This window comes from Fukomys damarensis, unplaced genomic scaffold (genome assembly GCF_012274545.1).
Source record: "Fukomys damarensis isolate Sample0158 unplaced genomic scaffold, DMR_v1.0_HiC HiC_scaffold_14, whole genome shotgun sequence".
Lineage (NCBI taxonomy): Eukaryota > Metazoa > Chordata > Mammalia > Rodentia > Bathyergidae > Fukomys > Fukomys damarensis.
This window is the reverse complement of record NW_022900926.1, coordinates 74,514,862-74,527,890: the sequence shown is the minus strand read 5'-3', so window position 1 is coordinate 74,527,890 and position 13,029 is coordinate 74,514,862. Positions and strand designations below refer to the sequence as shown.

Below are 13,029 nucleotides of genomic sequence, written 5' to 3'. Positions count from 1 at the left end.
GTCTAGGTATAAAGTATTTTTTATATAATTTCTTTTTTTTGAAGGGTCATGAGTGCAACTCAATATGTGTGAGCTTAACACACACAAGGTCCCGGGTTCAAACCCCAGAACCATTTCTTAGAAATGAGACAGCTTTACTTTCTCTCAAACAATTACAAAATCATCTACAGAGACTTAAAAGGCAGATACTTTCTTGTCATATAGATAAAGGAACTGAAGCTCAAAGAGACTGAGTGACTTAAGGATTACTCGACCTGAAAGTACAAACCAGACAGTTCTTTTCACAACTCTGAACTATAAGGTGTGATCAATATATACAGTGAATGTTTTAATTTTCAAAATTACAGTTAAAGACACATTGATATTAATCTCCCTCAAAAAACCTCCCCCTCTCTTCAAACACACGTATCTCATCATTCTTGCCACTTTCTGAAGCAGTTCTGGAGTCCTCTTATTATCTTTAGGAGGTGTGTTAAAAATTACAGTGACTGCTGCTGGGTTCCAACTTGAGAGAAAAGCAGGCTCTGGTGTTCTCATCCAACTTATTCACACCATACAATTCTTCAATCTGGCACAATGCAACTAACAGCTCTTCCCCCAGAGTCAAAATGATCACAAAAGAAACATTTTGAATCAATTCAGGACAATGAGGCAGCCATGACAGTGCAACTAAAAACATTCATGAAAGAGAACTTCCAGAACTGCTTCATAAAGTGGAAAGAATGATAGGACGTGTTCAAAGGGAGTGGGAGTATTTTGAAGGGGACTAATGGCAATGTGTCTTTTACTGTAATCAACTTTATAAAAAAAAAATTAAACATTCACTACAGTTTTCAACTGTACCTCATATTATCCTCCATACTTGATTATTCAACATCCCACTTGAAACATTTCAATGGTTTTTAGAATCCTCTGCTGAATCTGAGGCTCTCTTTAACATCTGCCCATTTAAAGTGTTCACTCCAATTCTGAAGTAAAATTATTCTCAAATCCCTTCTCTATATGATCCTAGCTTCTTCCAGTTATGCAATCTTCTTAATCACAAGTCTCCTAAAGTATCAGTTCATTTTCAAATAGGACAAAAAAAAAATACCTTCATGAAGTGTTATCAATATTTAAATTATTTGATAAGAATTTTTGTAGTCAGTAATATGAGGTTTAAAATAAAATAGCACTAGCCAGGTACTAAAAACTTCCAGGTATATAAATATGAAATTAAGGAGCAGCATAATGTCACCCAGGTCTAAGAAATCAAAAACAAAGAAAAAAGAACATGTAATTTATAGTACATGTCTTAAAATATGTGCCTTACATAACCTGAGGTCACAACATGTCTTAGATATAATAATACAGATGTCACTACCATGATAACTTATATTGGACTAATTGGTGACCAAAAACATTTATCAAAGACAAAATACAAGATGTCCTAACTTTTCATTTTTAGTGACTATGGAAGCTAAAACTATGCAAAGTAATCTTAATAATTAATGGCAAACATGATTATTCCATGATCTTTTTAAAAAGTCTGTCAAAAAATTAAAAAGTCTCTTATAAATGTATATGGGAATATAAAAAGTAAATAATAAAAAGTAATATTAATTAAGTATACCATAATTTAAAACATCAGAAACAACTGAGAAAAAAAATGTTTTACTTTTTAAAAATACAACAAGTTACAGGCGACCAATGCCTGGGTGAGATGAAATATAGCTATGTTTTAATCAGCTTACATTTTATTATTTGTATTTTCAATGTCATGAGGTATTTCTATGAGTTCCTTTAATAGTAAGTAACTACATCACTTACACTGGGATATCTACTTTTCTTGTGTAAGTCTATAAGTTCACTTTTAGTATATTCCTCTGGCTGTATACCTGGTCTCTTTTTTTGTTTTTGGAACCAGGAATCGAACTCAGGGCCTCACACTTGCCAGGTAGGCACTGTTCCCCTGAGCTCCATCCACAGCCCTATATCTGGTCTCCTGAAATGCAGCTATGTCAGGATTCCCAAAGTCAGTTATTTTCCCATTAACATCAATTCAAATTTCACTTCCAACATTATCACTGTTGCTTTGCTGCATTTTCATGTTTCTTATCCAATTCCATTTAAAATGTTACAACAGTTTATTAGTGGAAACAAGGAAGAAACATTAACTACATACTTTGCTGACTGTGGTTGACATGAATAATAAATGCATAGTGACCAACCAATGGACACTGTAAGAGATCTGATTCGTCCCTAGAGAATCCCTTAAAAGAGGAATATTGGAAGAGTATCAAGTAAGAGATCACAAGCACAAAGTCCCGATTTCGATCTCCAGTACCCACCCCCCAAAAAAGTAAGAGATAACTGAAAGTAGCTACTGTGCAAATCCGGCCATGGACACTAAAATTAAAGTAGCATTCTGAAACTAAAGACTGCTATAATTACCATTTTGTAGTCCCATCCAAAGCTGCTTGTGATCTTTTTTCTGCATTTCATTGATTACTTGGCTTTTATGCTTTAAAGCATCAGCTTCTTTCATACAAGACATAAAATGAGCTTCAATTGCATCCTTAGATGGACAGTGTAGAAGGTCCTTTTCTGGAAAACTCTACCAAAGGAAAAATAATACACCTATAAATTTAGTGCACACATTACAAATCACTCCCTAAAAACCATACAATATTTCCCAACTTTCCAATATTTTTAGTAAGCCATTTTTTATAACTACATTGCTTTATAAAATTAACTTTAAAAATTTTTAGCTATTTGACACACCTTTTACATTGCCCAAATAATATATATATAATATTTGTAAGAATACATAAAAGGGGCCAGGATTTAGCTCAGCATGCCTTGCAAGCCAAGGACCCGAGTTCAATCCCCGGTACCAAAAAGAATACACCAAAGGAAGGATAAAATTTTAAAAACAGGTTTTCAGGGCCAGGGATTTAGCTCAGTAGCACCGCACCTGCCTCTTAAGCACAAGGTCATGAGTTCAATCCTCAGTACCAAAAGCAAAACAAAACAAAACAAAATGAAAAACACATATTAGACATTTATAATAAAAACCAAGATATATCATGAATAAGAACTAAGATACATCATGTAGGGTCAGGGATTTAGCTCAGTGGTTCGGTGGCCTGCTTTGCAAGCACAAGGGCCCGAGTTCAATCCCTGGTATCAAAAAAAAAAAAAAAAAAAAAAAAAAAAGGTACAAGATCCCAATGATGAATATAACTGTATTATCCACCTAAAATGTATCAACAAACTTAAAAAGGACAAAAAACAAAAACAGGTTTTCACCTGACCATATCACATGTTTCAAAGGATGTAGAATGGAAATCTCACATACTGATGGTGGAAATGCATAATAGCACAAGTACTTTGGAAAAATAGTTTAGCACACCTATCACTGTCCCAGCCATTACATAATTAACCAACTATCTAAGAGAAATGAAATATGTTCATGCAAAGCTCTGTGCATGAATATTCACAACAGCTTTATCTACCACAGTCAAAACCAGGAAACAATCAACAGATGAAAATGAATATGTAAATTTTAGTGTAACTATTATTTCAGTATGTAGTTTATTATTCATCAATTAAACCTTAACAAATCAGTTAAAAAGTAGCTTTTAGGCTAGGAGAGCATGTAGTTTATTATTATCAATTAAACCTTAACAAATCAGTTAAAAAGTAGCTCTAAGGCTAGGCTTACTGGTGTCATGCCTGGCCTAAATGAGACCCTCTCAGGAAACATGCAGCACTCCACAAACAACAGGATACCACTAAAGGGCCATACTGCTCTCAGTAAATGGAACAAATGGCCATAAAGAAAATTTAAGATAGGACATACAATCTCCCCAATCTCACCTAATATCTGCACACCATCTTTGGAACTCTGGCCCCAAGCATCCCATGCAGATTCCTTAAAATTATAACCCTATAAAACCTTAACTTTTCTGGTCAGCTGTTGAAATCACTCACAATCTCAGCCCAGCCTACACCCAGCTTCACTGCTCACACAAAGCCTATGTTCAGGTAGTCTCTCATGCGCCACTTGAAACAAGTGAAACATGCTTCTAATCCTAGCTACTTAGGAGGCTGAGACAGGAGGGTGGAAAGTTTAACGCCAGCCTAGGCAACTTAGCAAGACCCACATTCAAAATCAGAAGTGTTGGAGATACAGCTCAATCCTCAGGACTACCAAAAGCAAAAAACTTAGCTTTTAAAGTTTAAAAAAATACTATATTTATATCCTATAAATTCACATATGATTACTTGTATAACAGCTATTATGTTAAAATGAATTAGCATTATTTTTGTTATTTCTGTTTAAGTTCAATTGTTTTTCTACTTCAAGTGTATAAATCAACCTCTATGATTTACAAGTTCACTTAATTAAAAAAGTTCTGACATATTAGAAATATAAAACAACTTTCAATATTTTCTAGAAAATCTGACTTTGGTACAGTGTACTTAACCTATGAATTAAAATGTTTTTCAACTTCTAAAAATAAATATATACGGATTTTAATTGGTCAATTAAAAAAATAAAGTCAAGCTAGGAATGAAGTTCAGGGTAAAGTGCTTGCCTAGCATGCCTGAGGCCTTCAGTTTGACCTCCAACACAGTGAAAAACATATAATAAATAAATAAATAAATCCAAAATGGGCTTTCACATACTGTACACTTACTTCTCTATGCCGTTGATTTCATAATTGGGCTGTAAATGAGTAGCCACAAAATGAATATTCTTATTCCAAAGAAAATCATTCAGGTAGCTTGATTTTTCACCTACTTAAGAACTGTTCAAATTTCTTAAATTTTTTACGTAAGCTAATAATGCAACAAGGAGTTGAGAGCTCTCAAAACAGGGTTAGAGAAGTCTAAAGAAAAATACTATTTTTGGAGTAATTTTTGCTTGGCCAGACTACTAATCCTGATGGTTCCTATAACCAAACAGTGCTTTTGCTTAATGTTTTCAACACTTCTGTTCCTCCACAGCTTCCTAAGTGTAATGAACATTTGACACTTACATATGACAACTGACAATCACAAATGACTAGACTTCATAGCCAGAGGGTTTCATCAAAAGAGTGAGGGAATATCTGTATATACCTACCCTTCAACACAAGCCCATCTCTAAGAAAGCAAATAATGAAATGAAACCTCAGGGAACAGGAGAAAGCAGTAAGAGAAAAGGGACAGATCTGCTTAGGCAGCTAAAGTAGTTCAATTAATTGTAGCATAAAAGTGACATGTCTCAGCCAAAGCCCCTCAACTCCTGCTCATGAATGCTCCCTCTTTCCCTGATTACCTTGTGGGGAGGTGGAAATCTTTGTTTAAAAGATTCACAATGATACCACAACTCCTGACTCATTACATTTCTAATCTTTTCAAATGTATATTAGCCTTGCAAATGCTTATTTTTTTGATCCAAACTGTTACACATAAAGATGTTGAGTGTGACACTATGTTTATTCACTTCCATTAATCTTCTAAGTCACACTCATGATAAGTTAAATCTAATTTTATTTTTAAAACAGTAATTCAAAAAGTTCTATCTTTAGAGATTATCATCTATATCAATTAGTTAAAGTATCAATTCAGACTGACTGGAATGTGTCCAGATGCATTAAAACCATGAAACTAAAACTGTAAGTGAAAAACTAAAACTATTAATTATTAAAAGCTCAATAAAAAAATCCAATCTATAAGCAATATTGCAAAGTTGTGGTACTGTTAAGACAATGAACAAAGCAAAAAATCTATTTTTTCATATCACTTATAAAGAATGTAACATCCTATTAAACATGCAGGAGTAGCCAATAGAAAGCAATTCAGAATGTGCACAGAAAATGAGGCCATAGTTTAAAAGCTTAAATTTAATAAAATCTTAAATTTTCTTCCAAGAGTATTTTAATGTGTATATACATGGGGACAGAAAAGAAGACTTTTCACATATTTCTTCTAAAGTACTATTTTCAGAATAAGAATGTATTATAAAAAAAACTAAGAGATAAACCAAACCAATGTTCAAAGTAATGAACCCAAGCATTTCTTCAATTTTCTAATTCTACCAGTATGCAATCTATCAACTTACCTGTAATCAATCTTATTCTTTCCACTAAAAATCTAAGGTTTCGTCCTCATCCTTTTTCTTAGAATCCGTTGTTGAAGCTTTGAAACACAGATCAATTAATTACTCTTCTACTTTCCCATAACAACATCTTTAGCCATTTGCTGATTACTGTTTCCCATAATGTTCTTCCATCTTAAAACAAAACAGCAGCTACCCAAAACCAAAAGCAAACCCCTCCCCTCTACCTCACTCTTTCTTTGGCTATAGCCCTCTATCTCATCTCCTTTTTTACATTTACCTTTAATTCACAAAAGCCTCTTACCTCTTAACAATCCACTACAATCTATCTGCTACCCTTACCACTGTGTTATAACTGCTCGAAGACCAACAATGATGAATTTTAATCCTTGCCTGTTTTTAAGTACTCACCAAACATCTAACCCCTTTACTATCCTCCATGAAGTCCACATCCACAAGTTGCTGTGTTATCAACATGTCTCATTTTCTTATCTATTCTTAGCCTCTTCTGCCTCTTCCTCAGTCATTCCTTAAATATTGGTATTTTTCAACTTTCTTTTTCAAATTTAATTATTATTATTATTTTTGGTACTGGGAATCAAACTCAGGACCTTGCGCTTGTGAGGCAAGCAGGGGCCCCTCAACATTCTAGCCTACACAAAAAGAGACAAATGTTTTTTCCCTCAACTGCTCCTTCTCCTCATCATCCATTATCCAATACAGATCTGTTGAGTTTATATCCTAAACAGATCTGACATTCACTTAGTTTTCAACATCCCCACTGCCACTTTGCTTGTACAGGCTAAGAGCTAATGATGGTTTCTGAAAAACTTCATGGCTGGGTACCATGCCTAGTCTTACCCCTCCACCCTTAATTCATTTTTTACTTTGGGAGCCACAGTGATTCTCCTAAAATAGAAATCAATTTCATTCCACTAAATTTTACTTTTAGGATAAAATCAAACCACTTCTAAAGCCTTTAAGATTATAAATTATTTTGATCTCTAATAAACTCTCAACCAGCATAATCTCTCAGTACCATTTCACTTACTCCCTCCACACATTAATACTCCTCACAAACATTCCCTACTGGCCATCACTCTCCAACACCAGTGACACCTCTAGCGCACGGAGCTCCAGCCAGGAAAAGGGTGAAGAGGTCCCTGTACCATAGCTCATACAAAGCAGACTGCCCACAAATCCACTGGTGGTAAAGGGCCCAGGAAACTGGCTACAAAAGCAGCTCATAAAAGTGCGCCCTCTACTGGAGGGGTGAAGAAACCTCATGGTTATAGGCTTAGGGCTATGGCACTCTGAAATTAGATGTTAACCGAAGTCCACTCATTGAACTACTGATTCACAAACGTCCTTTCCAGCGTCTACTGTGAGAAACTTCTCAGGACTTCCAAACAGAACTGCACTTCCAGAGTGCAGCTATCAGTGCTTTGCTGAAAGCAGATCTGTTTGAGGATACCAACCTGTGCACCATCCATGCCAAACATGTAACAAAAAGATATCCAACCAGCACTCCACGAATGTGTAGAACGTGCTTAAGAATAATCTAAAGTGGAAAACATTTCATTCTCAAAAATATTTTTTCTCTTCTTCCTGTTATTGGTAATTCTGAATGTTAGATCCCAACCCCCACCTCCCCCCACCCCAGGGTCATGAGGTACCTAAGTACATGACTGCAAGTGGAAAACAGGGGTCAGAAATCAGGTATTGACAGTTTTGCCATTTTCATTTGTATGTGAATTTTTAATATTAAGGCGGGCATGTAAAGCATTAAGGCAAATCAAAATGTCTCAGTGAACAAGTTTCAGCAGTTCAACTTTGTAACAATATATAGGGCCACACATTTAGCTCAGTGGTGCTGCCACCTGCTTTGCAAGCACAAGGTCCTGAGTTTGATCCATGGTACCAAAAACAAACAAACATTTTAAAATTTTTCTGGACAGTGCCAGTATTTAGATTTTTCAAAACAAGTAAATTTCTTATTGATGGCAACCAAGTGGTATTTGTAGCCTTTTTATTATATAGTAGATTCCATCCAGTGACTATACTTTTCTGAGTTGTCTTACATGCTAGTACGTTTTTAATGTTGTCTTTCAGTGCTGCTTCTGTAAGTTTGCCATTAAAATACATTAAACTGTAAAAGAAAAAAAATTCCCTACTCCACTTTCTTGAATGTCTCATCACCGTCAACAATTCCTCACAGTTCTTTCAGTCATAAGCTCATTTCTACATTTTCACACCAACTATTCCTGTCTAAAACTTTCTTCCTATCATCCAATCACTTATATATGGGACCAAAGAAAATCCTCCTCAATCCTCTGATCCAGCTTCTACATCACTTCCTACAGCCAAGCATGGTGGCACATACCTGTAACCCCAGCACTCAGGAGGCTGAGACAGGAGGATCACAAGTTTGAAGCCAGACTGAACTACAAAGTGAGACTTTGTCTCAAAAAGGGGGGCAGGGTGGCTCAGTGGCACCACATCTGCCTTGCAAGCTTGAGGTCCTGAATGAGTTCAATCCCTGGTACAGAGGAAAAAAATAAGTTTCTGAGGGCCAGGGATGTAGCTCAGTGGTACCACATCTGCCTGGCAAGCAAAAGGTTCTGAGTTTGATCCCTAGTACCAGAAAGCGGGAGATGTATTTCCTCTAGAAAACTCCCCTTCTCCACCAAGGAAAGGTTAACTCACAAGGTCCCAGTACTTACCTCCATAGTAATATTTGCCAATATTATAAAGCCTGAGGGCATATCATTGAGTGATAGTACTCAAAGTCCACAAGGGAGAGGCCACAACTATATTAAACCTCTCTCATTAAACTGTTTAAAATAAGTCAATTTTATTGATAAGTGAGGCAATAAAATGAAACATAGGAATTGTTAGTGAAGTTATTTGAGTCTTAACACTAGAGTGACTGGTTACTCTACCACAGCCCAAATAAGGCATAGAACATTATCATCAAACTCCCAAACCCTACCAAAAGATACTTCATGACCTTTGTAATCAGTTCTCTCATTCTCATCCTAGAAACTGATTTGTTTTGTGCATAATAAAACTGCACAACAGGTAGTATTGTATAACCTTGCACCTTTCACTTAGCACAGTGCTTCTGAGAGTCATTCATACTACTATACATATTAGTAATTAATTCCTTTTGTCACTGAGTAGCATATCAGTGAATGAAATATACCATAATCTCTTTATCCAAAAATATATTAACATGTATCTGAACTGTCTTCAGATTTAGGCTAATAAGACAACTGCTATTGCATTAATCAAGAAGCTGTGTACACATATATTTTCATCTTTCTTGGGTATGCACAGCTGAAAAGCAGAAATCCGGGGTCATACAATCTAAATATGTACAGTTAACATTTAAAGACTACCTTAAGAAAACTGCCCTACTCGGAAGGCTGAGACAGAAAGATTACAAGTTCAAGACCAGACTGATAACTGAGACCTCATGTCATTTCACAAAAAAATAAATAGGGTTGAGGGTAGAGCTCAGTGGACAGAGCCTGCCTAGCATATGCAAGGCTCTTGAGTTCAATCTCCAATACCACAAAAGCAAAAACAAAAACAAAATCCTGTCAAACTGTATTTTTCAATGCGACAGATTTTAAACTCCCACCAGCAATATATGGCATTTCTGGTTACTCCATGACCTCAGACTTAGTACTGTCAGTCTTCTTCATTTTATGTATACTAGTTGAACATAAAAAAAAAAGTATCTCATTTAGTTTTAATTTACATTTGCCTGACGACTACAGATGCTAAGTGCCTTTTTGTCTGCATATTGATAAATCATACATTCCATGAACTTTTGTTGTTTTTTTTGTTTTTGTTTTCAGATAGGGTCTTGCTGTGTACCTCAGGCTGCTGCTCTTGGATTCATATGTACGCTAGGCAAGCCTCAAACTCATGGCGATCCTCCCCTGCCTCAGCCTCCCAAGTGCTGGGATTATAGGCATGTGCCACCACACCCAGCCTGTAAACTTTCTGTGCAAGTACTGTGCATTTCCACGGGACTGATATATTAGGAAAGAAGCTGAACATGTGAATTCTGTGTGTGCATATAAATGCAGTCCACAAGAGATAAAAGGTGCACAGAGAAAACTGCACACAGCTAGAACAATCTGCACAGAAATAAAGAATATGCATGTGCACTCAATTACTTCAGAAATGGACCCATTACTTCAAGTTGTAGAGGCTACACTCATTCACATCAAAATTACAACTTTCCATCGGATTCAAGATAGCACACCTTTTACTATTTCACAAAAGACAAGCTGCAATTCCTTCAATGATTATTTCCAGAAGCAACCTCCTACCTTTTCAACTTGAAGTACTATATTTGTCATAGTATACCCCTATTTCTCAATCATTTAACATATATAAAATTGTACTCTGAATTTTATTAGGTTCCTAGCTTTTGGTCACTGAAAATTTGGGGGATGATATGTTTGTTATGGCTTGTATTGAGATGCCCCCACAAAGCCTCATGTAGGCTTTAGGAGGTAAATGGATCACTGGTGCATGATAATGGATTAGCCCTCTGATTGGTTTAGCACAGTTCTAGGTACAAATGATGGATTTACTCAAGAGGGAAGATCCACCCTGGGTGTGGGTGGACCCGAACAATAGGCTTGTAGCCTGGATGGAATACAAAGGGAAAGAGAATGGAAGGAAGCCTCCCTGCTTCCCGCCAGCCTCACCAAAAACTGTTTCTCCTCTACAACGCCTCTCTGCCCTGCCACCCTGATTTGGAGCCAGCCAACTATGGGCTGAAACCTCTACAAACTGGAAGCTAAAAAAACCCTTTGCTCCTTTAACTTATGGGTGTATTGTATTTTCTCTCCAAAATACAAAAGTGACTAAGACAGTCCCTAACCTATTCCCTGTAAGTCCTTTGGTTTTTATTGCTCAATTTTTACTAACAGCACAGTGATTTTTTTAAAAGAAAAGCAGAACTGCCTGTGGAAGTAATGGAACATATCCTTGCTTTTTTTTCTTGGTCTTAGAGTGAATATTCAATAAACCATCATTCAGGATGGTTTTATCAAAAGCCTTTTCACATACACTCTTTGTCAAATTTAGAAAATTTTCTTTTATCCCTAAGCTTGCTAAAGGTTTTGATGACAAATGGTTATTGAATTATCAATGTTTTTTTCTTCTATATCTATTGATCTTACCATATGATTTTTGTACTTAATTATGCCAGTGCAGTGAATTTTACTGAGATTTAAGCGTTCGATCAATCTTAAATTCCTGGGATAAACTTAACTCAGCTTTAGTTTGTATTGTACTACATACATATATGTACAATACATAAAATCTTACTCAATTAAATTTACTAGTATTTGTGGAAGGCTTTGGTATCCATATGCATGAGGGATACTGGTGTGCAATTTTAATGAATTTTAGAATCAAGAGTTATTCCATCCCATAAATCAAGTTAGAAAAGGTCCTCTTCCTCTTTTCTGGAAAGAAAAGTCTGTTTTATAGAATTTATCAATAAACTAACTGACGTGAGGAGTTCTACAGGGTTTTAAAAACAATCCAATTTCTTTATATGGCTCTTCTCTTCCATTATTTTTTTTCTTGTGTCAGTTCTAGTAAATTCCATCTTTACTGAATATGCCCATATGTCAAATTTATTGGCTTAAAATTATTCATAATGTTTCCTACTATCTTTTTCATGGCTATCCTACCTGTAGTAATAGCCAATTTTTCATTCTTCCTTTCTTCAAGTAGCTTTTCTTCCACAGAAAGTTAAGGTTTTTAATTCTGAGCACTGCTTTAGGTGAATCTCACAAACTTTAATATGCTGTGCTTTCATTACCATCTCATTTGAGCTACTGTTGTATTTCCCAGGGCCAGGGCCAATTTAAGATTTTGTGTCCCCATCCTTTGGATAACCATGGTGATAAGGTTTTACTTAAACATATATTCTGAACCACTCTTAATAATTATACTTTCTCTAGGGGCCGGGGTTTGGCTCAGTAGTTCTGCTGCCTGCCCTGCAAATGTAAGGGCCTGAGTTCGATTCCCCAGTACCCCCACCAAAATATATATGTATACATACACACTTTCTCTAAACAGTTTTTCTCATAATGAAATTTTAAAAACTGATCCTTTATATTATTACCATCTTTTCTGATGTTTCATTCTTGTTTATAACTACAGGATTTTTAAGATGTCATTACTCTGTCTTTTGGACACCAGTTTTTTGATAAGACATTCATTTATATAGAATACCATTTTTCTGACTACTTTCAAATTTTGCTCATAATTGATTTCCAGTTTGATGTATGAAAATCCAATCAAATATACGGAAAACTGGGTGTGGCTTTCTAAATATCCTGTGTGCAGTATGCCGTTTCTAACATATATTGCTAATCACTGTTTCTTTTTAAAGACTGAGATATAATTCTGTATTAGTCACTTCCCATGGCTGGGAAAAAATGACCAAACCCACAACTTAAAGGAGGAGAGTTTATTTTGGCTCATGGCTTTAGAGAGCTCAGTTCATGGTTGGTTGCAGGCATGGGGAACACGGCAGAGGAAAGTTACTCATTCATGGCAAGTAGGAAGCAAAGAGAGAAGGGAGGAGCCAGGAAAAAACCACACCCTTTCAGGTCATACCCCCAGCTGTCCTCCTCTTCTAACCAGACCCCACCTGTAGATAAGAGACTCTGGGGGGACATTTTAGACCTAAAACATATCAAATTCATATAAAATTCACACTTTAAAAGTCACACTCTGTAATCTCAGCATTCTGGGAAGCTAAGGCAAGAGGACTGCCAAGTTGCAGCTCAGCCTGCACAATTTAGCCTTGTGTGGGGTGGGGGGATATCAGAGTGAAGGCCCTGTCAGTGATGGCGAACCTTTTAGAGCTTTCCATGATAAACAGCCTGCTGTGC

General features: G+C 36.1%; 1 protein-coding gene across 4 annotated transcripts in view; it reads right to left on the bottom strand.

Moving 5' to 3' along the window:
- Positions 1-13,029, bottom strand: part of Atg5 (autophagy related 5) — a 121,405-nt gene that overhangs the window by 68,227 nt on the left and 40,149 nt on the right. For all 4 annotated transcript variants that reach the window (XM_033763454.1, XM_033763457.1, XM_033763455.1 and 1 more), the window contains one exon: positions 2,434-2,596. In XM_033763454.1, the coding sequence (XP_033619345.1) occupies positions 2,434-2,596 (163 nt within the window). The remainder of the gene's footprint in view (positions 1-2,433; positions 2,597-13,029) is intronic.